General features: G+C 37.6%; 1 protein-coding gene across 3 annotated transcripts; it reads left to right on the top strand.

The window, feature by feature from the left end:
• The first annotated feature begins 4,571 nt into the window (after positions 1–4,571).
• On the top strand, positions 4,572–27,885 carry LOC127454401 (cytohesin-2-like). 3 transcript variants are annotated; one of them, XR_007899520.1, is made up of 13 exons: positions 4,572–4,737; positions 5,967–6,117; positions 14,763–14,829; positions 15,344–15,462; positions 15,555–15,635; positions 15,748–15,860; positions 16,479–16,627; positions 21,772–21,884; positions 23,461–23,539; positions 23,683–23,754; positions 25,832–25,986; positions 26,414–26,603; positions 26,702–27,885. XR_007899520.1 is itself a non-coding variant. In XM_051721588.1 (12 exons), the coding sequence occupies exons 1-12, from the start codon at positions 4,671–4,673 to the stop codon at positions 26,499–26,501; spliced, it is 1,251 nt and encodes a 416-aa protein (XP_051577548.1). In that variant the 5' UTR covers positions 4,572–4,670; the 3' UTR covers positions 26,502–27,885. The 3 variants fall into 3 exon arrangements, 1 of the variants encoding a protein (XP_051577548.1); XM_051721588.1 differs by having other exon boundaries at positions 21,772–21,883; positions 23,463–23,539; positions 26,414–27,885; XR_007899521.1 differs by lacking the exons at positions 23,683–23,754; positions 25,832–25,986; positions 26,414–26,603; positions 26,702–27,885 and adding an exon at positions 17,841–18,174 and having other exon boundaries at positions 21,772–21,883; positions 23,463–23,499.
• Positions 27,886–27,941: the final 56 nt, after the last annotated feature.

A 27,941-nucleotide genomic window follows, 5' to 3' on the forward strand; every position in this document is an offset into this window, starting at 1 on the left:
AGTTGATGGCAAAGCACAGGGGAAAATTTGAAAAGATAGCAATGAGTCAATGATAAAATCTGAAATAGTATTTCATAGAATTCATATTTATTGCCTTATTGGGTGTGTATACACACACACATTTATATAAATAGATATATATATATTTATTTATTGAAATTGATAACTTGGACCAAATAATAAAGAAAAGCAGACAATAAGTGCCCAGCATATAGATGGGAACTCCTTCAATACTGTTTAAAAAGCATCCCAGGGTGATACCTCAAGAAGTTGGCTGAGAAAATGTCAAGAGTACATTTCTGAAAATTCTAGGCAAAGGGTGACTACTTTGAAGATGCTAAAATATAACACAGTTTTGATTTATTTTGGATTTTGTTTAGTCACAACTTAATTCCCATAGTTCCATTTATGTTATTACATAGTTTTAATGACTTTACTATTATTCTATAATGTGAAGAAAAAAAATATAATAAAGAATGAGTAAGTGTTTCAAAACTTTTGACTGGTAGTGTATACATACATATATATATATATATATATATATATATATATATATATATACACACACACACACATTTACATATCGTGGAAACCAATTCTTACAACAGCAGATCTTGTACAATCCTTAATATAAAGGTATTTATGGTAGGTCTCTTATCATGATTCATGTTTTGTAAAGGCACTTCTAGGTGTGCTGCTGTTCTTCTGCATTAATGCTTTTTATTTGTCTCAATAAAAAATTCAAAACAATTCAGTAAGGTTTGGATAATCTTATTGTGTTATATGAGCCCAAGTAACAGCTTCTGACTGTGAGACAGGATGCAACAGTGCCAGGTATTTGGGTATGGGTGGGCGGTATGACCAAAATTCTGTCAAGTTAATGGTATATATCACAATATAATATATTTTCCTGAAAAAAAAAGGTTAAATAACCATGTGATGGGGTGGGTGACATAAGCAATAAAGTATATGGTAATAGTATTTACAGTTTTGGTCAATAATGATATATAGGATATGGAATATAGCCTACATATTTTGATGGAAGTGATTCAAAAATTTATGAAAAAAGTCAATTTTTTATATAAAATGATGTCCAATGTAACCTAATGGAAGCCTGAAATGTCCATTACAATACTAAACTTTATCAATAAATAAATATTAAAAAATAATATTTGATCTGCTTTATCTACTCTGCATCGCTTTTCAATACAAGCACAAATAAGGTTTTCTATGTGAATATGAGCATTTGCTTTGATTCTGAAGCAAAGCCCTCAATCATGGATTTGTTTTGTATTTTGTCTTCCATTAGATACTGGAAACCGTTTTGGTAACTATATAGTCTACTTGATATAAATGCACTGTTGACAAAGGTGTTATTTATTAATTCCTGATGTAATTGCGATCGCTTCTCTCTCCGTGCTTGCGGGACAACAGTCGGTAGGAAAGCTTAAAGGTGTCAATGGTAATTAATTAACAGCAGCTGTGGCACACGCTGTGTACACTCACGTCATAAACTGGGCTCTCATCCAATAATGTAAAACCACACCTTTTAATACAAAAATATATTCCTCCTCCTGCGTTTGACTTGATTTTGAGTCATTTTGCATTCTGTTTGTTCATCTACCTTCATGTTTGTTTTTTCACTCTCTCACTATCAGTCTCGCCTTCAGCCAAGTGAAGCATTGCATGCGCAGATATTTGAATACCACGATATAGACGATATAGAAACATTTCTACCGATTGACACTTTATTCGGTCGCCACGATATATATCGCCATTCCGCCCAGCCCTATTGGATACTACAATATTAAGAATTGTACTCATGCTTTGACTACTCAAGATATTTCCAATTGTGTAGACAGGAGTTTCAGTCTAGAAACTTAGTTAAAATTGAAGAAGCAGACTCTAACGCTGACCTGGAACAAAGACCCGGTGAGACAGGTTTTGGAATCCTATTAGCTAGAAAGCAACTGACATGAAACACAAACGTATTGTCACCAGGACTTACACTCTAAAATGGGCTTATCTTTGGTTGTATATGTGAAAAATTGAGAGAAATCTTTGATTCTTTCTGCTGATCTCAAACGCTGTTTGTTTGAAGTGGTGTTTGTAAACTGTGCATGCCAAGTGATTTTAGACTAATAATACGCATTTATGAATTTTTCCCAAATTGGTGGGTAGATGTGCCCACACTTATGGATGAATTTAGGACTTATTCATTGGTAGATGTTTGTGTGCGGGTCAGCCATGGTAAAAACAGTGAAACAATATTCTCAAAATTCAAAGAAATAAAACAGAATAGACACAAAAATATGTCAATGAATGTACGTGTGTCACTTGATCCATAAATGCATGCTTCACAAGGCCATTTTGTGTTTAATTTGGAACGTCTTCCTTTGGTTAGACATAAATTGTGTTACATTTATACAAAAGGGAACATTTGTATTCACAAATATGTCTCTATTTGTACAAATAGGTGCACATTCATTTAATTCGGAATTTCACAGACACAAGTTGAAAGGCATTTGTGTGTGGATTGTAAGATGCATGTATGACATTTATTGATTTGATGGATAAATGGTTACACATTTGTGAATAATTTTGATACTATATTCATCCCATAAATTTGCACCCTGTCTCTGGCCCGCTGTCTGAAACGCTCAGTTCTGGCCTAAGCGCCTCCTTAAAACTTCAAGGTAAATGTCCACTGATCTAATTGGCTAACATTGTGCAGCCGCTCGAATGCAGCCATTTTTTAACCTGTCGGAAGAGAATGAACAAGCTCCAAACATTATAAAACTAAATGTTGGGGTTTACACATAATGCACATCCAACACATTGCATCTGAATATATTAAACTGTTTATCTCAAGCACAACTGTTAACACTCACACCCTGTCTACACCGGACGTGAGAGGCACGTCAAAAGCAGTAGAACCCATTATAATCAATGATGCTGTCTACCATGGAAGCGTCCGTTGCGGCATGTCATGGGAACAGTAAACAGGTGTCCTGTTCCATTTCGCGCTGGTGCTACTACTGGCGTTGCCAACAACACAAAGAAAGTTTAGAAAGTTTAGAAAGTTTGTGTCGACGTGCCCGGTGTAGACAGACTCAAGCCGTCGTGTCAATGGACGCACCCAGTGTAGACAGCACAGCACCCGGTGCTCTGTCCATTGAGCCGTATCCATCTACAGAGCCATACAGGTGCATTAGCCGAGGTTGTACCTCCACCTGTGTATTTGACGCTGCTAAACCAGATACTTCAGATGTGTCGCTAGACTTAAAAATCAGATGATCCGCAGTACATATGCGTACAAACCCGTATAATCGAGATCCAACTGATATACTCCAAGTCTAAATAAACGTTTTAATGCAAAGAGGAACTTGACGATATATTTGATTATTATGACTGATAAATGCTCCCCATTTGTAACCTAATGCCCCCTCTCTACTAATTTGCTCTCAGTGCCCCCTGGCATAATTTGAATGCCCCCTGGGGGGCGGTACCACCCCTGATGAGAACCCCTGGTTTAGAGCATGCTTATATACAAAAATAATTAAAAATAGTCCAGATGAGCCCCATTTGGCGTTCAGGAGTAATGAGGCCAGAGTAGGCCTTTTGTCCTTCTCTCTGTCTGTTTACGAAGTGAGCACCAGTGGGTGGGGCCATGGGTGCGATGATTTTAAAGTAGGCGCTGATGTTGTTGCAGTAAAGGTGGTCATGAATTAATGAGTACCCTTTGTGACATCACTAATATATGGATGTAGAGAACGAGGCATTTGGCAGTTTGGTTTCAATAAATGCTTTTATTGCATTGGGGATTAAGCTGTGTTCTGAAATGTGCAGTATGTTTTTATAGTAGAAAGACCTCTTATATGTCAACATATCAAGGAAAAATTTATTCCTCATGACATGACCCCTTTAAAATCAATAGTTTTCAGTTTCAGATGCCATTGTGTAAATGTAGTATTCACAGTCAGCCATGATTACTTTAATCAATGAGTGAAAATGTCAAATTAACAGGACGGTTACTGAGATTATGTGAGTAGTGCAGCTTGTCATGTGATTCTAACATGGCAGCCCCCATGTGTGCACCCTCTCCATGTAGAATAAAACAGCTTTTATAAGGTTACTGATATGACTGCAGTCTTCATTTTAATGTGAGTGCTCATGATTTCCTACATATATTGCAAAATAACAATTTATGTCTTTAGGAGTTAAACTTTTTTAATGAGGAACAAATTACTGATTGCACCTTTAAGGTAAGTGTCAACTATGTATGTAATGCAAGGAGATTTTAACAGAAAGGTTGAAGTTCTCAGGACTAGGGTATTTCTTAATTAATGTCAGATTTGGGCAAGCTGTCACATTTCTGTTGGCGAATTATTTGCATTTTCTTATACTTAACGTGAAAATGTATTTATATATTTATAATATCTAATAAAATCATGTTTATTATTATTATTATTATTATTATAATTCTTTGTGTGTGCCCTCATCAAGATGGCCGCCGCTCTGTGTCGTTAACTTCACGGGGTGAGATGCGCAACTTCCGCTGTCTACTCCTCCTTTGTCTGAGCCCGTTTCGATGCTCCGCCTTGTTATTTATTTATTTCTTTTTCATTTGTGGGGTATATTTTCATATATCCATATATCTCGGTTATTGAATGACATTCGATTCTGACACATATATGCCTAAAAGCAAAGCCCCGAAAATGGATGATCTGGACTACAGTAAGTAAAGCAGGTTCAGTGTTGTGTTTAGTACTGCATCACACACTGTTTCCCTATTCATAGAAGCATCAGAAAGAAAGGATTTTATGTCATTTTGAAGGGGTAAAGTGTGATATCATCTGTTTTATTGTCATTTTTGTCATTTATGCTGCTTTAGTACACAGTTCAACTGTCTATCACCAGTCATTGTACTGGATTCATTCATGTTTGGCCTTCTTCAGCTGTCTATTTGATTTTATTAGATGCTGAATGATTTAATGCCAATATGCTGCATTTCATAAGTGTCCTAGAGTTATGATATCGTGGATTGCAGCTATTCATTAGACGTCTTTAGGGTCTGATTTTGGTTTGCAATGGTCCATTCTTCAGGATTAAATAATCTAGCTTTTTCTATTGGTATTTGACATGTCCTGCAGTGTTACACGTTATACTTAATCTTAAACTATTTTAAACTACATTTTGCTAATTCTTTTATAATAACTATGCATGCAATTTTCACGACCATATTATTTAGAGACTTCTTAAAACAATTGGGGATGATGACCTATCTCAGCACCTGAAATATACACTTTCCCTTATTCATTTATGTACATTTTAAGATACTTAAAATAAGTTTATGAGCATGACATGCATCAGCAATCCATATTTCAAACTGTTCAATTTTAGGGAGTTATTAACTTAATTAGGTACATTGCAAAGGCAAGGTGTTGAAAAAGATGACAAGCATTTCATTTCCTATTGGAAGAGTTACATGTTTTATTTCTGTAATTTCTTTCGGTTTTAATCTGAAGATTGTTCAAATTCATTGTGAGGAATGTAAGAAATTCAGAGAGTGTTTGTTGGTGCCTGCAGGCATTACTTTCTGAGTTGCTAAGGGTTTGGCTCTGTTCTGTCCTGGCTTGCACCCTTAAACCATCCAAACACCAGCTGGTGTCGTAAGAAACCTCTCAGTCCATAGAGAAGCTGAATGTAAACTTCCCCTAACCCAGCAAGGCAGTATGTAAACAATTCCTGCGCATTTTCAGCATCCTGAATCCTGATTATGTTTCCATATCACATCATAAAGTGAATGATATTAGGCACAGGCCAGCAGTTATGGAATGTTATCAGCATGAAGGGAAAATAAGGGATTGTTAACATGGAAAGCAGGCGTTGGTGTGCTAGAGACCTGGGTGTAGTGTATAGGAAGGGAACTCTTCATTCAGGCCTCTTTCTCTCCATCTCTGCAGTCCCAGCGGACCTGAGCCCGGATGAGCGCTCTGAGCTGGAGGAGATCCGGCGCAGGAAGGGAGCTCTGATTCTCGAGATCCATAGACTGAAAGAAGAGCTGAGAGAAGCGATTATAGAGGTGGAGGGGCTGGAGACCAGCACAGAGGGCAGGTTAGTCTCTTTACTACTCCAGTTATACTAATGAAGTACACAAATCCTGCACCTGAGTTCAAGTGCAGATACCCTGATGAAATATTATTTCATTAAAAGTCTAAGACAGTGTTAAAGGGATAGTTCACCCAAAAATGAACATTCTCTCATCATTTACTCACCCTCATGCCATCCCAGATGTGTATGACTTTCTTCTGCTGAAAACACAAAGATTTTTAGAAGAATATCTCAGCTCTGTAGGTCCATATAATGCAAGTGGATGGTGGCCAGAACTTTGAAGCTCCAAAAAGCACATAAAGACAGCATATAAGTAATCCATAAGACTCCGGTGGTTTAATCCATGTCTTCTGAAGTGATTTTAATCAATTTTGCATGAGAACAGATACAAATATAACTCCTTTTTCATTGTACATCTTGACAGCAGTCTCCTTGGCAATCATGATTTCAAGCTCGATTACACTTCCTAGTGCTTGACACTTGCACAGAACGCTAGATGGCGCTATTAAGTGTAATTGAGCTTAAAATCATGATTGTGGCTAGAGACTGCTGATGTCAAGATTTATAGTGAAAAAGGAGTTATATTTTGGTGTGTTCTCACCCAAAACCGATTAGATCGCTTCAGAAGATGTGGATTAAACCACTGGAGTCTTATGGATTACTTTTATGCTGCCTTGATTTTTTTTGGAGCTTCAAAGATTTGGTCACCATTCACTTGCATTGTATGGACTTACAGAGCTGAGATATTTTTCTAAAAATCTTCGTTTATCTTGTGAAGAAATTACTGACAAAAATTACTGTTACAGTTTGAAATGTTTCTTTGTCATTTTGCACATCATTAAGTATTACTATAACTTTATTTCTGTTCACTTAAATTATGGCATTTTAGTCAGAGTAAAACTTACTAAATTAATGAATATGACGTGACAAAATGTTGAATACATTTAAATTACATTTTTGTCAATAAAGTTTGATTTAAACAAAAACTGTGAAAAAAAATAACACTGGTAAATGTACCCCTTTTAAATTTCAAGTTGAGTAAAAGTAGCAAAGTACCTCTTTTGAATGTACTTATGTATTAAAAGTATAAGTACAGATCTATCAGGACTAGTTTATTAGAGAGGGGTTTATTAGAGAGGGGTTTATTAGAGAGGTGTAATGTCATAGACACACAGATAGTTTAGTGCTCAATCTTGTATTGCTGGTATTATGAGTACAATTAAGTGGATGCAGACATGAAATAAGCATGATTGGTGGTTCAACTTTGCAAACAATGTAGCCCTCCAAATGCCTGGCATTTTCCTGACTCAAAGTGTGTTTCATCCTTGCAAAGAAATCCTCTTCCAATAATTGGCTCATTTATTGGCGCCTTTTTTAATTTCATCTTATTTATTTCTTCACTTCAAAATAACTAGGAACAGCACTGAATCTTACAACAGTAAGATATTATGCTTTGGAATATAGTCAAGAATAAGTTTTCTGAATGAAAATACTCTACAGATACAGATACTTGAAAAATGTAATGAAGTACAGTGACAAAGTAAAAATACTTAAAGGGATAGTTAACCCAAAAATGAAAAGTCTCTCATTTACTCACCCTTATGCCATCCCAGATGTGTATGACTTTCTTTCTTCAGCAGAACACAAATGAAGATTTTAAGAAGAATTTCTCAGCTCTGTAGGTCAGTACAATACAAGTGAATGGGTGGCAAAGTTTTGAAGCTCCAAAAATCACATTGATCAGCATAAAAGTAACCCATGTGACTCCAGGGGTTAAATCAGTAGCTGCGTTTACATGGATCAAACGATTGATGATTCCGAATGTACTGTTTACATGAATGCCACATAAAGTGATCGGATTGATGTGAGCGTTTATATGTATCAAACATCAGATGGGAACTGCTATTGTGACATGTGTATACTGCACAATTATACAGCATTTCCTCGTCGTTTGAAGGGGTGTTCACACTTGACTTCGAGCACACAAAATTATTTTGGACTTCTCTACAAATGAGGATATGATGTTATGCACGACAGCTTGTAGCTATACTCGTACAGTATATGACCAAAACTCCACATACCTTCTGTGTGCTGCGCTGTGGGATGTGACAAAAGTCAGCAAAACTTTTGTTTCTATTTATAAAGCTTAATAAAGTGATATTGCTGTTTACATACCAGAGCCAAAATCATAGTCAACCAGTGATGAAGGGGGAGCAGTGATTAAACACAAATTTATAATACCATAGCCATGTGAGATGTGTGAAGATTGTAACATATTGTATAAAAAGCACTATAACGTCGCTATACAGTATATATTTAATTGTAGGCTATACAGTATACTAACGTTAGTCATTAAACAACACATAAGATTTTGAAGCACAGAATTTATTCACTCCACCAGATTACAATGTAAAAATAGTCATATTTACACACCAAGTAACATCTGATATGGAAAATGCTGGATATTTGTAAATGAACTATGCTACAAAAGAGACCGTATATGCATGACAACATAAACAAAACACAATAGTAATAATTAATCATTTGCATAGGTTTGTTTGACTCGGTCACTTTCTGTGTTCTCTTTATGAGCTAAAAGCAGATCTTACATTCATATAGGCGGGATCATCACAGACGTTTAGTAATATAGTGACTGAATCAGACTGGAAAACAACACAAACATTTGTAACTCCTGAATAAGAGATTTTTATGGACATATACCGCTGGGTGTGTGTGCTCACCGATCACACGTGATACTTGCCTGTGTACGGAGATGAATCGTGAATAAAATATATTTAAATGTCTGTGAAAGTCAAACCTGGCAACATTTCTGCTGACTTCAGACATGTACACACTTTTCCTGGCACTTGGCATGGATCAAAAGCTTTTGGATGCTATTATTGATGTCATTTCACAGGTGTTTCTCAATTCACCGCTGTTGCTTCTTTACGCTAGTGGTCACAAATATGCCCACTGTGATGCAAGTGTGTCGTTGTGCATAAAACGTCATGACACCATTACTGCGTCAGTACTGAACATGCGCAGATCGTTCCTGTTTCACAAAGCAATCCGATCAAGTGTTTACATGGCAAAAATTATCTTTTCACGGATTAGAAAAGGTTTACACCACCCCTTACAATCCGAATGAAATTTATATCGGATGTAGCCAATTTAATCCGATTGACATGGTTGCATGAGACTTTTTTTATTTGGATTGAGCTTCTAGTCTGATCACAAACGGATTACCAAGGTCCATGTAAACAAATATCTTCAGAAGTGATTTGACTGGTGTGGGTGAGAAACAGATCAATATTTTAGTAAATGTTTACTATAAATTCTCCTCCCTGCTCTGTCAATCTCCACTTTAAATTTAAGTTTCACATTCTTCTTGTGTTTTTGGTGATTCACATTCTTCATGCATATCGCCCCCTACTGGGCAGGGAGAAGAATTTATAGCTAAAATGAATTTAAATCACTGTTTCTCACCCACACCTATAATATCACTTCTGAAGATATGGATTAAACCACTGGAGTTATATGGATTACTTTTATGCTGATTTAATTTGCTTTTTGGAGCTTAAAATTTTTGGCAACCATTGACTTTCATTGTATGAACCTACAGAGCTGAAATATTTTTCTAAAAATCTTAATTTGTGTTCTACAGAAGAAAGAAAGTCATACTCTGGGATGACATAAAGGTGAGTAAATGATGAGACAATTTTTGGGTGAACTATTCCTTTAAAAGATGGACCCTATGTTTTCACGATGCGGAAAACACGGAAGGAATCACGGAATCCAGTCATAAGAGCGGAATGAACTATTAAACGTGGAATGGCAAGGAATTTTACATGTTTGGGATAAAATTAATGTGTTTATGCTTAATCAAATTAAAACTGTGATATGTCCTAGCATGATGATTAACCACAAAAGGCTGAGATTTAATTAAATAAATATATAGTCTACATTTGCTGCGCGCTTCAAAGAGATTGTGTACAGCCGGCCGCTCATACACTGAAAGCATCTCATCATAATCTTAAGCATCACGTGCACCCTGTGTTTGTAATAGATTACAGACAGCAGAGCACTCATTGAAGCGCCCAGCACATGCAAACTATATATTTACATAATTAAATTGCAGCCTTTTCCGGAGGTGTGAAGCTGTCGTCAAAAACATACAAAAAATTTGCGTCATTCGGCTTTCCACCAAAATAATAGCTCAATTTAACTAGATGCATGAATTTTTACTTTATTGGATCTTTACTGAAGCATTTCATTTGATAAAAAAAAAATGTAATAGTATGTTGAAAAATAATTTTGTTTTTCATTTTATTAAAATATTTTAATTAGACAGTTTGGACCCATTTTATATTAGGTGTCTTTAACTACTTAAAGCATTTGATGCAGTGTTCTTAGTATGTACATACAAGTGTTGTTGCATTGTAGTTAAGTTTAAAGTACCTGCATTTAATTACATATATAGTTACAATGTTATCCTTACCCCAACAATAAAGGCCTTTGCACACCAAACGCGAATGTTCGGCGCGATTCCTTGGCGCAATCAACATTTTGAATCGAAACAGTTGATTCATAACAAACCATTTTTACCTGGAGTAAACATTCGCATGAATCGCTTGGCAACAGAGCAAAGTTTTTATTTTTTTTACGGTGAGTGTGTCGATTTTTTTTTCTTCACCCGGCGAAGAAATGCCCTGACCAATAATATATAAGCTTTTGATCAGGTGTCAGAAGCCGTTGCGGTAACAAGAACCAGAGCAACTGATTGCGCTTAAGTACAGAATGCTGTTCACTACCGACATTAAACGCTGAAGTAACTTCAGGAAGAAATCCTGAACCAGCAGTAATGCCTTAAAAACTGAAGAAAAAAAAATACATTTAACATGTAAATGATATTGCCGCATCACTGCCTTGCATTATCGGATCTTATGTGGATCATCTTCATAATTTATTCCATATAGCTGCATTGTTTTGCTTTTGCATTTAATCTTACCTGAGTTTTCTTATATCTCTAATATAATATACATCGTGGCATCTTTGCCTTTGTATCACTTTTTTAATAAACAACTTTACAGATCATAAGTGTTTATCTTCTCCAAATACTGTTGCTGTGACTTACAGTGCACTCTGTGTGCCTTTGAATACCAAAACCAAAATCATTATCGCTGTGCTATTTTTAATAGTCGTTAACAGCCTTGTCTGTCAAAAGCAGCATTAGAGTATCTAATAATGGTTCAGATTGAAGATGTTTATTTTGGGGTGAGATCTGTGTTTTATTGCTTGCACTCTTGGAGTGTTTACATTTCATCATGTTTAATTAGTAACATGCAGGGTTTTGAGCAAATATAACACAAGTAGATGTACATGGCCAGGGTTGGACTGGGACATAATTTCAGGCCAGGAATCTCACACTCATCCAGGCCACCCAATAAACCCACAACAAATTTTTAAACCACAGCTGATGTTGGGGATAATGATTTAACAATACACTTTACCCTAAGGTTGTATATGTTAACACATGAACATGTAACATTCCAATTAGGTTTAAAGACATAACAATGAATATTCTTAATGCATTTGTTCATCTTAGTTAATGTTAATTTATACGTATTGTTCATTGTTATTTCATGTTAGTTCTTAATGATGTTACATTACCAATTTTTTATATTAAACTGTATTAGTAAAGTTGAAGTCAGAAGTTTACATACACTTAGGTCATTAAGTCATTAAAACTCATTTTTGAACCACTCCACAGATTTCATATTAGCAAACTATAGTTTTGGCAAGTCGTTTAGGACATCTACTTTGTGCATGACACGAGCAATTTTTCCAACAATTGTTTACAGACAGATTGTTTCGCTTTTAATTGACTATATCACAATTCCAGTGGGTCAGAAGTTTACATACACTAAGTTAACTGTGCCTTAAAGCAGCTTGTAAAATTCCAGAAAATGATGTCAAGCCTTTAGGCAGTTAGCTTCTGATAGTCTAATTGGAGTCAATTGGTGGTGTATCTGTGGATGTATTTTAAGGCCTATCTTCAAACTCAGTGCCTTTTTGCTTGTCATCATGGGAAAATCAAAAGAAATCAGCCAAGACCTCAGAAAAAATAACTTAAAAAATTGTGGACCTCCGCAAGTCTGGTTCATCCTTGGGAGCAATTTCCAAATGCCTGAAGGTACCACATTCATCTGTACAAACAATAGTAGTTAAGTATAAACACCATGGGACCATGCAGCCATCATACAGCTCTGGAAGGAGACGCATTCGATCTACTAGAGATGAATGTAGTTTGGTGCAAAAAGTGCAAATCAATCCCAGAACAACAGCAAAGGAACTTGTGAAGATGCTGGAGGAAACAGGTAGACAAGTATCAATATCCACAGTAAAACGAGTCCTATATAGTAAGGAAGAAGCCACTGCTCCAAAACCGCCATAAAAAAGCCAGACTACAGTTTGCAAGTGCACATGTGGACAAAGATCCAACTTTTTGGAGAAATGTCCTCTGGTCTGATGAAACAAAATGGCCATAATGACCATCATTATGTTTGGAGGAAAAAGGGTGAGGCTTGCAAGCCGAAGAACACCATCCCAACCGTGAAGCATGGGGGTGGCAGCATCATGTTGTGGGGGTGCTTTGCTGCAGGAGGGACTGGTGCACTTCACAAAATATATGGCATCATGAGGAAGGAAAATTATGTGGATATATTGAAGCAACATCTCAAGACATCAGCCAGGAAGTTAAAGCTTGGTCGCAAATGGGTCTTCCAACTGGACAGTGACCCCAAGTATACCTCCAAAGGTTGTGGCAAAATGGCTTAAGGACAACAAAGGTATTGGAGTGGCCATCACAAATCACTGACCTCAGTCCGATAGAAAATGTGTGGGCAGAACTGAAAAAGTGTGTGCGTGCAAGGAGGCCTACAAACCTGACTCAGTTACACCAGTTCTGTCTGGAGGAATGGGCCAAAATTCCAACAACTTACAGTGAGAAGCTTGTGGAAGGCTACCCAAAATGTTTGACCCAAGTTAAACAATTTAAAGGCAATGATACCAAATACTAACTGGGAATGTGATGAAAGAAATAAAATGGGGCAGCAGGCCAAATCAGTCGCTAGGCCACCGGGAATTCCCCCGCTGCTCCCGACGGCCAGTACGGGCCTGTACATGGCAATAAGATAGAGTCAAACATTTGTTTTAACAGTCATTATAAGTGTGCATTACGCAGTGATTTTAAACAAATGCACTTAACTCAAGTATATACAGTATGCGTGAAAGTGGCATATAATTAATATTGTTCCAAATGTTAACATGTTTTAACCGTTAAACCATTTTTTACACTCAATTCATTCTAATCACCCCTCAGACTGTGTATACATGATAGTACTGTCAGTCAACTTGTCTAGCAGGTGAACTGAAAGTTTAAGTGTCTCGAAAGTTTTCGTTCTCGTTGAACAAATCAACAACACACTCGTCATCGCTGCTTCAGTTGGTAGAGAAATGCATTTTATTTTTTCAATCTGCTCGCTAGAGAATAGTTTAGGTTTCTTGTTTGTTTTGCAAACTTGTCAAGTGGTTCGTTCTCACCCGGTGATGGGCAGAGTGCGGACCAGCTCAAAGGTGCGTTGAGCCACCTACTGTACCAGGGTAAAATTGCTTGTCGATTAGCGCCACCTATTGTAAAGCAAGCATTAACTTCGCTTTCTATGGTAAAGGACCATTCGCCGGCGATTTGCCTCTCATAATCGTGTCGCGTTTGGTGTGATAAGGCCTTAAACCTACCCCTAAACCTTAACCCTATTCAACCCTAACCCTATCCCTAAACCTACCCTTACCTCAACCTCAGTAACAGCAAATGTGAATCTTGTGAGAGTTTTTCAGAACAAAATGTAGTTACACAATAAGTACATTGTATTGTATGTATTATAATGTTAGTACATAGTAGTTAAAGACACCTAATATAAAGTGAGACCAACCATTTTTTTTATAATAAAATTTTATAAACTTTAAAACACGGAATTCAGAAAAAATACAACAGAAAACACAGAATTTGAGAAAAAATCAAATGGAATATGGAAAAAATAAATAAAACGGATGTCATAAGGCTCTAGAACAGGTTTGTATTTTCTTACTCGCATATTGGCTTGTGTTTGGGGTTTACATGCAAACAGGGCCGCACAATTAATCGAAAAAAGGTTTCAATTACAGCTGCTGTAATTAACTAATCATGCAAAGTGTCAGTTACAGGCTTCCATTTAGATCTACTCCCTTTGCATCAAAATTTCATATTCGCATTTCCTTTTTCATTGGTTGAGCATTGTAACCAATTACAGACATGTCTGTTGAGTATGTAAGCCTGTCAGTAATGGTGCAACAAACTAGAACCATCCCATTATGAGTTTGAAACTTTTTTTCTTTCTCCAGTTTGTCTACTATAATGGTTAACTCAGCCAGAAAGTGCACACACATACACACACACTTTATCTCCATACCTGTGGCTGTGTAAACAGTAAAGTCATTCATGGGAAGTTTTTTGAACTCATCATACTGAATGTTCAGTAGGTTAATAGATCACTCAGAGTGAGATACTGAATGAAATGAAATACTGATTATAATCTCCTCTTTTTGTACAGCAAAACTTTACAGAAGAGTCGACATGTGGCCATGGGGAGGAAAAAATTCAACATGGACCCAAAAAAGGTACAGAAAAATGTTTACCATTTTATTAACCTATCAAGAATATATTTTCATTTACTCACCCTTATGTGGTCTAAACCCAAATTATTTTATTTCTTTTGTGAAACACAAAAAGAGATATTAGGTTAAATGTCCAAGTATCTCTTTTTCTATCAATGAAGCTGAATGGTGATTTATAGCATCAAGTTGCAAAAAGCACCATAAAAGTATTCTATGTCCTGTGCGCTATAATTTGTAGTCTGATAAATTCCTCCTCTGCTGCATGCATGACATATCACACCAGGTTTGATTTTATTGACGCAAAACACCATTGGTTCTCGTGTGTCACATAACCGATTGTGACACGGCAAGTTTCCGGAAATGAGACTTGAGAACTATGGAAGAGGGGAAGATTATCACTGTAATATATTTTAAAACGTTTGATAGTATAATAAAAAAAATATAAACAAACGCAAAATATATTTTATTTTATGTTTAATCTTGCTCTTTTTTTTTTTACTGTTCCATTTGTTTACAGGGCATTGTATTCCTAGTGGAGAATGAGCTGCTCAGACACACTTCAGAGGACATTGCTCAGTTTCTGTACAAAGGAGAAGGACTCAATAAAACTGCAATAGGAGACTATCTTGGTGAAAGGTACTGTAGAGGTCTGCTGTAGTCAAATTACATACCAGAATCATCAATTCAAAACACATTTTTAATGCAATTGAAATCTCTTTCTCTTTCAGAGATGACTTCAATATTAAAGTATTGCAGGCCTTTGTTGATCTTCATGAATTCACAGATCTGAACTTGGTACAAGCACTTCGGTAAATAAATATCTCTATATGTTTGGATTTAAAATTCAAATGTATTATTTCTAAGAGTAAAATTAGTTTTAGGGCTCGCTCATGGGTGTCTGTCTGTTTGTACTCACTACAGGCAGTTTCTGTGGAGTTTTCGGTTGCCAGGCGAGGCTCAGAAAATTGACAGAATGATGGAGGCATTTGCTCAGAGATACTGCCACTGCAATCCTGGAGTTTTCCAGAGCACAGGTCTCACACACACATTCTATACAACTTGGTTAACACAAATGTGTCACTACTGTAATTTTAAAGGAATATTTCACCCAAAAATGAAAATTCTGTCACCATTTATTCACCCTCATGTTCTGCAAAACTTAAACTGAGAAATCCTGGTGAATGTCATGGTTGTGTTTTCCATAGAGTGGCAATCAATGGTGATTGGAGATGACAAGCCTCAAAAACTGTCAGCATATATATATACAGAGCGCACGCACATTTTATGGTAAAATAGTCAGTGAATGGTTTATAAGTACATTTTTCAAAATCAAAATTTCTCTTTCTTGGATTTATTTTGTATCTACTGAGCTCATCGCAGTGCATATCGGGATTGTCTATCTGGGGTAGGACACATATGATGCTATCTTACAACTTGGCCAAAACGAGATATTTTAGGAGGTAGCATAATTAAGGTACCTACCTTTTGGAACAGCCTTCACATTGAGAGCGCGCCTACAGTTCATTGTTTTAAAATGCTGCCTTCGAAGGAAGCTCACTAGGTTTTGGAACAGACCAAGAATGTTTATTTTTGGTTGACTTGCATAGATGCATCAGCTTTAATAGTCTTCAAAATCTGCCTTCTTCTCGCAGACACCTGTTACGTGCTGTCGTTTTCCATCATCATGTTGAACACTAGTCTGCACAACCCAAATGTGCGGGACAAGCCCACGGTGGAGCGCTTCATCAGCATGAACAGAGGCATCAATGATGGAGGAGATTTACCAGAGGAGCTGCTTAGAGTAAGTGTGAACATCTGTTAATGTGTTGAATGATTATCATAATGTTATTGCAAAAAGACTTAAAAAATACCCCATAAATGTGAAGTTCATAATTTTGTCAATTTTAAGTACACTGCCTGGCCAAAAAAAAAGCTGCCATTTGGATTTAAATAAGCAGATAGTTAAGAGCCTATGATTGGATCATTACTGCAGTGATTAATGTGTTTCAGCTGGCAACAATTCTTTAAATCCTTACTGATGCAGTGTGTAGCTTCTCATTTCTTAAACAACCATGTCAGAAGACGTATCCTGTGGTCGTGGAAAAGATACTGTGTTTCAGAGAAGGGGCAAATTATTGGCCTGCATCAAGCAAAGAAAACAACTAAGGAGATTGCTGAAATCACTGGAATTGAGTTAAGAACTGTCCAAAGCATTATTTAAACCTGGAAGGATAGTGGTGAACCGTCAGCTTCGCGGAAGAAATGTGGAAGGAGAAAAATCTTGAATGATCATGATCACTAAAACGCTTGAAGTCACATCGTAAAAAATCGACAGTAGAACTCACTGCTATGTGTAATAGTGAAATTAAGGGCATTTCCACATGCACAATGTGATGACAACTTACAGGATTGGGACTAAACAGCTGTGTGGCCACAAGAAAGCCAATTGTTAGTGAGGCTAATTGGAAAAAATGACTTCAGTTTGCTCAGGAACATAAAGATTGGACTGTGGAGCAATGGAAAAAGGACATGTGGTCTGATGAGTCCAAATTTGCCTTATTCCAAATTGATGGGCGTGTTAGGGTAAGAAGGGAAGCTCATGAAGCGATACACCAGTCATGCATAGTGCCCACTGTTCAAGCCTCTGGAGGCAGTGTTATGATCTGGGGTTGCTTCAATTGGTCAGGTCTAGGCTCAGCAACATTATGCAGCAATAAAATGAAGTGAGCTGACTACCTGAATGCACTGAATAACCAGGTTATCCAATTGTGGCATGGCGGAGGGCGGGGCCGGGTCGTGATTCTGCACACCCGGCCCCTAATTGGGCTGATTAGCCCGAGAGGGATAAGGGCCGACTGGAGACAGCAGTGCGACAGAGAGTGAGTTACGGACAGCTGTCCGACACCTGTGTGCATTTGTGCTTTTGTTTTAGTTAATCATTAAATATTACTTATCAAGTTCTCGCCTCCTCCTTTCCATTGAACTGTGTTACACTGGTGCCGAAACCCGGGAAGGAGGAGGGATGCGCCATAGTAGAGTTCTCGCTGCTACCATCCACCCCAAAGGAGCAGCCGCGGCCATCCGCCAGAGGACGGAGGAGCCCAGCCGCCTGGAAGCGGAGGAACAGCAGCCAACCGCGAGGGGAGGAGGGGCTCCCAACCAACCGCCTGGAGCAGTTACCGCTGCCAGGGGCGGGGGAGACCCCATCCGTCCACCAAAAACGCGGCAGCGCGTTCCATCCGCCAGGGGCCAGAGGACTGCCTCCGATCCACCTGGGGAGGCATGGCTGTCATCCACTAGAGGGTGGAGGAGTGGCTGAGGACCGGACTACGGTGTATCGGAGAACCGGCAAGTAAATTATTTTTTTCTCTCTCTCTCCTTTCTCTCTCCCGCTGCCGCTCCGTGTTGGCCTTTTCCCTCTCTTTTTAAATGTTTTGTTAATTTGGCATGATCGCCGTTATGGCGTGTAGGTGCCACCTTTTTTTTTTGTTTCCCTCCCCTTGTCCCCTCCCCTGATCCAGGTAGACGGGATGACCTGTCGGCAGGGAAGGGGGGGGGGGTGTACGTCATGACGGGGGCTCCCCGGCCTGAGAGAACGGGGGAGGAATGTGGCAGGACAGAGGGCGGGGCCGGGTTATGATTCCACACTCCCGGCCCCTAATTGGGCTTATTAGCCCGAGAGGGATAAGGGCTGACTGGAGATGGCAGTGCGACAGAGAGAGAGTTACGGACAGCTGTCCGACACTGCTCTGTCGCACTGCTCTCTCTCTGTCGCACATTTATTGGTGTGTTTGTGCTTTTGTTTTAGTTAATCATTAAATATTATTTATATTATCAAGCCGGTTCTCGCCTCCTTTCCATTAAACTGTGTTACACCAATCAGTGGATTTTTTCTTCCCTGATGGCCTGGGCATATTCCAAGATGATAATGCCAAGATTCATCGGTCTCAAATTGTGAAAGAGTGGTTCAGGGAGCATGAGGAATAATTTTCACCCATGAATTGGCCACCACAGAGTCCTGACCTTAACCCCATTGAAAGTCTTTGCTGGAGAAGACTTTATGAAGTGGTTCGACTCTCCCGTCATCAATAAAAGATCTCGGCCAAAAATGTATGCAATTCTGGATGGAAATAAATGTTGTGACGTTGCATAAGGTTGTTGAAATAATGCCACGATTAATGCACAAAAGCTAAAGGCGGTCCAATGAAATATTATGTCAATGTGATTATAAAAAATATATATATCGCTAATTAAAGCCCTAGGCATACTTCCATTTTAACGTGAACACTCAGCATCTGTTTACAGTCCACAGCAAGTCCAAGTATGCTGAGTGTGCAATCATAGCCTTGGGGCATGTGCGCTACGACTGCTATGAGACACCAGACTTTCTTTTCAGGAGTTTAGACACATAAATATGTCTTTATATTCCTTCAGACTCAAGTTATACAAATGCAGGTATCTCCAGACCTCCACACACACACGCTCCTGAATTGCACATCCACTGTTGTTGTTTTTACCTTCATCTTCTGATGTTTAGTGACAATTACATCATCTTCTTGGCACTTCTTCGTGACCGCAACGGCTCAAATGTGAGTGTTGCCACCTTGCAGACCCATAAATTAGTGCAAATAACTCCAGCCACTTGCACATTCTGCCCGTTCAAAGACCCGCAGTTAGAAAAATGGGGCTGTGCGCATTTCGTGCTCGCACACTCTGCTGATGATGAAATGTGCATCATGCGTCCTGTACGTGAACGCTCCGTATTCACGTCTGACCGAAGCTTAATCATTAATGCAATTAATCATGTGCCCTGACCGTACATAAATTCCATAATAAGAATTTCTCCCACCATCTGAGCAATTTAAGGTTAAAGTGTCACATTTACGTGTGTTTTTGCGGATGTCGTTCAGCAGGGGGCAGTCAGTGCAGCTTCAGCTATACATATTAAAAAATGACAGCTGTTCAAACATAGCTAGACTGAGCACAACAGAATGCAGGGGTCGCGAAAAGCTTTTTAAAAAGTTTTTTAAAGTTTGAAACTACATTTAACTCCTTAAGCTCGCCCGCCGGCGGGCCCACAAGAAAAAAAATGATCAAAATATTAATAACTACAGTCTTGACCAACACAAAATAGGTATCATTAGCTTAGAAGCTGTACTTTACAATGCATTATGACTAAAACTGAGCAAGTGCTTTGAAATTTTCAGACAAATCAGAAGTGTTCCGTTTTGATAATTGTTTTATAATTTTGCACTGTACATATTATTGTAGTAATCAAACTTATCAAATAGCCATGTGTCATATGTTGTTGGAAAGCTCTCAAAGAGTAGAATACAACCAACCTATTTGTTTTACTCAGTCAAAAATATAGCTAGTAAAAGCTAAGTACATGTGAACAGGTGTTGCTCATATGCCGTGTTTTCGCTTATAACTTCACAAAAAATAAACAGAACATAAAATATACCATAACATGGAGGTGATTATCGTTCAAACGAGCCCACACACAACATAATCGGATGCATAGATCATTAGATCATTGACACAAAGCACAATGTGCACACAGTATCTGGCTATCTTGCAATCTGGCTGAAAATGCGTTGGCTTTCCTGGATCAGATGACGTCATCAGAAATGATGTAGCATCATGGATTGCTAAACCAATCGGATTGATTTCAGATCAGTGTAAAAAGTCATCCATATTTGTGCAGAGAGACATGTGATTGGTGACTGATACTTATGGCCACAAGGAGATGGCACCAAGTACATGACTCAGACTCGATGACTTAAATGGCACAGAATGAAACTCATTTTGTGAAATCTCATTTCAAAAATCTTTTCTGTATTTTATGCAAACCTTTAATTGTTGTGTTTGCATGTGTAATTAGTTCTTATATAAAATTATGTTTTTTTTTTTTGTTTGGAGACGTTTTTGTACACCAGGATAAATAATTTTTGTAATGCTATAACTTTTGACTGCTTTGTCGTATAAACACAACATTTTACTCAGTTAAAGTTCACATGATTGGGAAGAAAACAAAAGCAGTTTTTTGGAGCCACCTTATATACACGCTGAGGTATATAATGTCAAATAAGTAAAAAAGTTAATTTAAAAAAAGTAACTTTTTTTGTGATTTTTCAGCAGTTTCTTAGGCTGAGAGTCTCATAATTTATCAATCTATATCATTGAAAAATTTACAAAGTTTTCTTTAAAATTACACAACACATGACCCTCCTTTTTTTTTTTTTTTTTTTTTTTTTTGTAACCTAATTTTGGGTATACCACTAAAACAGGAAATCTTTATAAACACCCTCAGCACTTAAAGGGTTAACTTGACACTAAAAATGCAGTAATTATTGCGCAATATACTAAAAACCAGTGAGATGCTCAAAAAGCGTCCACGTAGACTGATGCAACAAAGCCTCCTGTGAGAACAGCACTCATAATACTTCCAAAGCCACTTTTGAAATTTCTTTGAATTTATTTCTGAAATATTGTATTATATATGTAGTTGCTACATAGTATAAGTAGCTATAGAAAATGGATGGATGGATATTATGTTTCTTAGCAAATATTTATATATGGGATTAGTTACGATCGCAGATTAATTAATCTGTGTGCCATATCATTTTAATCGATTGACAGACCTAGTTTTATTATACAACGGATACTTTAGACTCCCAAAGGGTTGAGCATTGTATAATGACTTAAAATGCATACTAGTGATGGCACAAAGTAGCTACACTGCTTGGCAACCACAAACATCTTAATAATAATGCTTAGTGTTTATTAAACATGGGTGTATTTCATTATATTGCTGGTGCTTCTGTTGCTAAAACCCTCATATTCACCATGGTAAACTCACTGTAATGCACAGACTCGAGTTCAGATTTTAATAAACAGTGCCAATTATTATTATTATTATTATTTTCTTTGTTTTTTCTTTAGAATCTTTATGACAGCATTAAGAACGAGCCCTTTAAGATCCCAGAGGATGATGGGAATGACCTGACACACACTTTCTTTAACCCTGACAGAGAGGGCTGGCTCCTCAAACTGGGTGAGTCCCTCCTGCTGTACACCAGCATTGTTTCTTTTTAACCAACATTTTCTCAATGCTTTGTGAACTGATGTAAAGCTGTTGGTAGGGTCTCTTATTGCCGTTGCATGATTTTCTGTTATTTCATTGCTGCGCTTTGCACTTTTATTTCCCCTGAAACCTAGCAAATCATCACTTCTAATGTGTTTGGCACTTTAAAGATTGACCTTCTTTCTGCATGGTGAGCTCTATGATCTCTAAAGCACTAAAAGCTTCTCAATCTTTTCCCCTCTCCTTGTGTCTCTTTCTCTTTCATTTTCTGTAATTCGTTCTCCCCCGTTCTCCCGATCTCTTCTGGCTCCTGCTCTGCTTGACCTGTGATTTCTCTGCCGCTGGTGCTGTTCAACCTGAAGGAGGTACGTACAGCCTCTCTTCCCTTACTTTTAAACTTCAGCGGGCAAAGCCCAGTACACACTAAACGATTTTGCCATGTGAGACAAATTTCGGGAATCGTAAAAGATTTTTTACAGTTCTATTTCATGTGTTGCTGCAGCATAATTACAACAGCAGGCTTGATGTGCTTTTTAAACTGACAGCGTTTTTTACTGCGTAAGATAGCTGCAGGTCTTAGAAAAAAAAGTGATTACTTCTGATTTGATTTATTGTATTTACCTGCAGTACAACAGAATGGGCAAAAAGGTCCCGTAGTTTTACACTAAAAAGGGGCTCTAGACATATTTAGGAACTAGAATATCACAGACAGTTGGAAATGGGCTTATTTGACTTGGGCCAGTGAGCAACCACCTAAAATACTCTAGACACCGTATAGCAACAATCTAACAACCACTCAGAACACCTTAGCAAAAGGATTAAATGAAAGTTTTGATTTGTTGAGTATTTGGTTTGTAGTACTTAAAAGAATATTCCGGGTTCAAAACACATTAAGCTCAATCATTTGTTGCATAATGTTGATTACCACAAAAAATTATTTTTCTTTAAAAAAAAGCAAAAATGGAGGTTACAGTGAGGCACTTACAATGGAAGTGAATGGGGCCATTTTTTGGAGGGTTTAAAGGCAGAAATGTGAAGCTTATAATTTTATAAAAAACATTTACATTAATTATTTTGTTAAACATCTTGTTATTTGAGCTGTAGAGTTTTTTTAAATCAAATGTTTATGGTCATTTTAGGGTTTTAGAGTTTACGGCCAACATCGTCTTGGCAACAAAGTTGTAAAATTGTATATAACTTTACACAGAAAAGATGAGTAATTGATTTTATCACACTAAAATTATGTACACACATATTATTTATGTCTTGTGGCTATACTTTTGAAACCGTGAGTATTTTAATGTTTACAGATTGGCCCCATTCACTTCTATTGTAAGTGCCTGACTGGAACCCAGATTTTTGCTTCTTTTTTTTTTTCTTTCTTTTTTTTTTTTTTTTTAAAGAAAAGGAGGGGCGAGTCAAAATAAATTTGTGGTAATCAGCATTATGCCACAAATGCTGTCAATTGAGCTTAATTTGTATTAAATCTGGAATATTCTTTTAAAGGCCTGTTTTGCATCTCTAAAACAATGCAATCTGTCGTTCTTAGGAGGTCGCGTGAAAACATGGAAGAGACGGTGGTTTATTCTGACAGATAACTGCCTTTATTACTTTGAGTACACAACAGTAAGTCATACCTTAAATTACATCGCGCATAAATAAAAATAAAAAACACAGAAATAGTTTATTTTACCTTATTTGTTAAGGACTGAATCCCATACTGACATGGACCACTGATAGTACTGACTGATATATGTGTTTCTGTGTAGGATAAAGAGCCCAGAGGCATCATTCCATTGGAGAACCTGAGTATCCGTGAGGTTGAAGATCCTAGGAAACCGGTGAGTCTGTTGACACTAAAAAGGGTAGTTCACCCGAAATTCTGTCATCATCTAGTCACTCTCATGCTGTCTCAAATGCGAACGACTTTCTATTCTCCGAGGAACACAAAGATTTTCTTTTTCCAAACAATGCAGTGTTTCCCACAGGATTTTGTGAGACTGTGGTGGGTGGACATCGATCCCTCTAGGGGGGTCCAGGAGCATGCTCCCCGTAAGAAAATTGTGTAAATTTTAAAGTTAAATGCATCAATCTCGTGCACTTTGAGAGAAAAATTAAGAAGCTAGATCTATGAAGAACTTTGTGTTCTTGTAAACATTTTGTGCTCTAGTAGTAATTTAATCAAACACATCGGTTGAATAGATATGAATGGTGATGACACGGCAAAAATGTCCCACCCACAAAGCATGGTAAACGAAACGAGTTAAAACAGTAGCGTTACTTCAACATGATTAGTTAACATTACAAATAGCCTAACGTTACGTGATGAGCCAACTTGCTCCTCAGATGCTGAAAATGGTTACATTTTCAGAGCCGCTGGTAATAACGTTAACATTAGATAATTAGCTAACATTAGCTAGCTAGATATAACGTTACTTACGTTATATATTGTTTTTCACGACAAGCAACCGATATCAATCGACATAAGCGAGGAGACTGACAGCTATCGTCAGTAGCTAACATTAACGTTATCTAACTTAGCTAACGTTAGATTAACGTTAATTTTCAATGATAACTTCTGCAGTAACGTTATCTGTTTGCTGTCGTACATTGATAATGATAAAATTGTGTTTGGACTAGTGGATAACTGCAGTGGATACTGTAACGATAGTTAGTGTGTCCTCAAAATGGCTTTTAAGCTCCAAAAAGGACATTAAGTCATCATAAAAGTAATTAATATTACTCAAGTGCTTTAATACTTGTCTACTGAAGTGTTATGATCGCTTTGAGTAAAAAAACAGACAAATATTTAAGTCCTTATTCACTATAATTTTTGGCATCCGGCCCAATTGAAAGACAGTGCAGGTTTCAAGATGCGGACGCTTTGATGCTGCACGCAGTTGCCAGGTACTAAATCCTGGTATCATTATACATCCATAAGATGTTGTGTTTTCATTTTCTAGTGTTCTTCATCAACATTTTGGTGACCGTAGTTCATTTTAAAAGTTTCCCAGAAACTTGTGACTCATTTTAACTCACGTCTGCATTTTTTAAAGTAGTCCAACTGAGCGTGAAAACTGCAAACCTGGCAGCACTCTGTCTGGTTTGTGTACAGCGCTCTGCGCATGCGTCAAGAGTGTGGAAGCGTGTGAACCAGCTTCCCTAATGAACATGCCAATGAGAATGCGGATGTCAAAATTTATAGTGAACTAAAAAAAAATGTAAACTTACTCAAAGCGATGTTTAAATGCTTATAATATAGCAGCCTAATATCTAGGGCCCAATACTTGTAGTAACTGAGTATTAATTTCATAAATACACAAACATTTTCAGTCATTGAACACACAATAAAGAAAACAGTTATGAGACCTTGTCCAAAAAGAGCGATTCATAGCATTGATGGATTATTGTGATTGGACAGCTAATAATTAACATCAGAGAAATGCAGCCTCTTACTACTCTACGGTCATTTACATAAACCTGGCGATATTAACACGATTCGACAATTCGTCACTGTTGCCCCAAACATTGCAAATGTACAGTTCTATCCTTCTAATTGGTCATTTAAAGTGGGACATGAGCCAGTGGTTGAGAAACTTGAGTCATTTGCTGCCTTAATGTCCTTTTTGGAGCTTGAAAGTTTTGGACCCCATTGACTTTGTATGGACAAAAACACATCTCATCTGCTTCAAAATATCTTCATTTGTGTTCCGCAGAAGAAAGAATGTCATACAAGTTTCAGACGACATGTAAATGATGATAGAATTATAATTTTGGGGTGAACTATTCCTTTAACTGCACATTTAGATGTTTCGCTTGGACAACATGAAGTGTTTTCCATTTGTTATTCTCATACTAAAAAGTCAAATGTAATGATTCCTTTAATACTGTTCATAAATCAATTACTTTAATCTGCAGAACTGTTTTGAGCTGTACATCCCTAATAACCGCGGGCAGCTGATTAAAGCTTGTAAGACTGAGGCTGATGGGAGAGTTGTGGAGGGAAATCACATGGTGTACCGGATCTCAGCCCCCACCCCAGAGGAAAAGGATGAGTGGATCCACAGCATCAAGTGAGTGATCCATCACAACCAAATGAACGATTTTAGCCTTAAGTTCTGCTTAAATGATGGTGTCTTCACACTCAGGCTCAGCATGCATCTCTTGTTCGTGAATGAGACCAAATGTCTTACAATTCACTTTCTCTACCAGGAAACATGCCAAAAATACTGATGACTCATTTTGCATTAATGGGCATATACAAATCGTTCCAATAATATGCTTTACCCCGTAAAACCACATGCCTCTGATTAGCAATAGCAAGTAGCAAATCATGATTCATGGTTGTGATGTAAACTAAAGCCTGTTGGTTATGATAAACTTAATGTTTAAATAGGAAACGCATCACCACTGGAAAGAAAACTGTGCTCGTCAATCCATTTCATGGCGTCTTTAAGACGTAGAGAACATGAAATGATCTTCTGTCTGTTGTTGTTTCAGGTCTGCTGTGAGTGTGGACCCCTTCTACGAAATGCTTGCAGCCAGGAAGAAACGTATTTCCCTCAAGAAAAAGGAAGAGCAACCTTGAAACATCTTCAGTCCTCCCTTATCATTCCATACTCTTACACATCCTTTACTCCAGTAGAAGACAAACTCCCTCCATTCTCAAACTCTTCCCTGTTCCATTGAGGTAGCTCTTTTCCTGTCACCAGAAGGATCCGTTATGCTAGTTTTAAGGAGAGATGGATGTCGTCAGTAATTCAATCTTCTTTGGTCTGGATTCAGCAGGTCTGGCATGCACAATTGCCCATCTCTTACATCCATACTTCTTCCACGCAGTGACTTCTGCATAAATCTCCATCCTGCATCCCTTAATGTATAGTTCACCCAAAAATGAAAATTCTGTCATTTTTGCTCACCTTCATGTTGTTACAAAGTGCTCTTTTCCAAAGACTTCCAGTAAGCTCTAGAATGGACATAAAACGCCAAAAAAGCACCATAAAAGTATTTCATATTACTCATGTACCATATTTAAAGTCTTCTGAATTCATACGATAGCTTTGTGTGAGGAACGGACCGAAATTTGTCTGGTCTAGCACGTTTGGTTTTATGTAATGCCATTTGGGTGTCATTGATTTTGGTTTTTGTCCTTTTTGGAGCTTGACAGCTGTGGTCACTATGAACTGATGTTATAATAATAACAACAGTATTTCAACTGTCTAAAACAACACAAGGGTGAGTAAATAATGGCAGAATTTACATTTTGTGGTAAACAGTTGTTTTAAACTTTGTGCAAGGCACTGGCTTTCATTGTTTGTCTCCTGTACACTACGTTTTACACACTACATTCCTATTCTGCACACTTCCTCACCTCTTTATTTGTTCATTACAAACTTTTACCATTGTACTTCCACAGTTACCTCTCTCTTTACAACTGATCTCACATTTGGTGGCTTCTGACCACCGCTCTTGCTATTTACAGCATTGTACTGTGAAGTTCTTAAACCTTACAGGGTAGACGACCAAACAGCTTTATGTTTTCTTCATCATTACCATCATCAGGGACAGGTCTAACAGCCTTTAGCTGAGTTGAGCTTCTCTAGCTTTGTAGACCGTGTTACTGATCTTATAGGAGGTTTCGCTCATGCTGAAGGCTTTTGTTTGTCTGGTCTATTCATCTGCCTGTCTTAGACTTGTTTGTCTAAACTGACACTATTATCTATTATTGATTTGAGTTTATGTACATGTTATAAATGAAGATGAAAATGAAGGTCATTGCTATTCATACCACATATCAATCTGAGAGTAAAAAACATTCATCTATAATGAATTAAAGATCAGCCAAAAAAGAAAATTCAGTCATTGTTTACTCACCTCTGTGTTGTTATAACCCTGTATGACTTTCTTTTTCGTAACACAAAAGGAGAAATTGTGAAAAAAAAATTGTGCTCCGTGATGTCATACATTTGCAGTTTATGGTGACCACCTCTTCAAGCTTCAAAAGAACACAAAGTATAATTCAGAAGTC

This window comes from Myxocyprinus asiaticus, chromosome 16, assembly GCF_019703515.2.
Source record: "Myxocyprinus asiaticus isolate MX2 ecotype Aquarium Trade chromosome 16, UBuf_Myxa_2, whole genome shotgun sequence".
Taxonomy (NCBI): Eukaryota; Metazoa; Chordata; class Actinopteri; order Cypriniformes; family Catostomidae; genus Myxocyprinus; species Myxocyprinus asiaticus.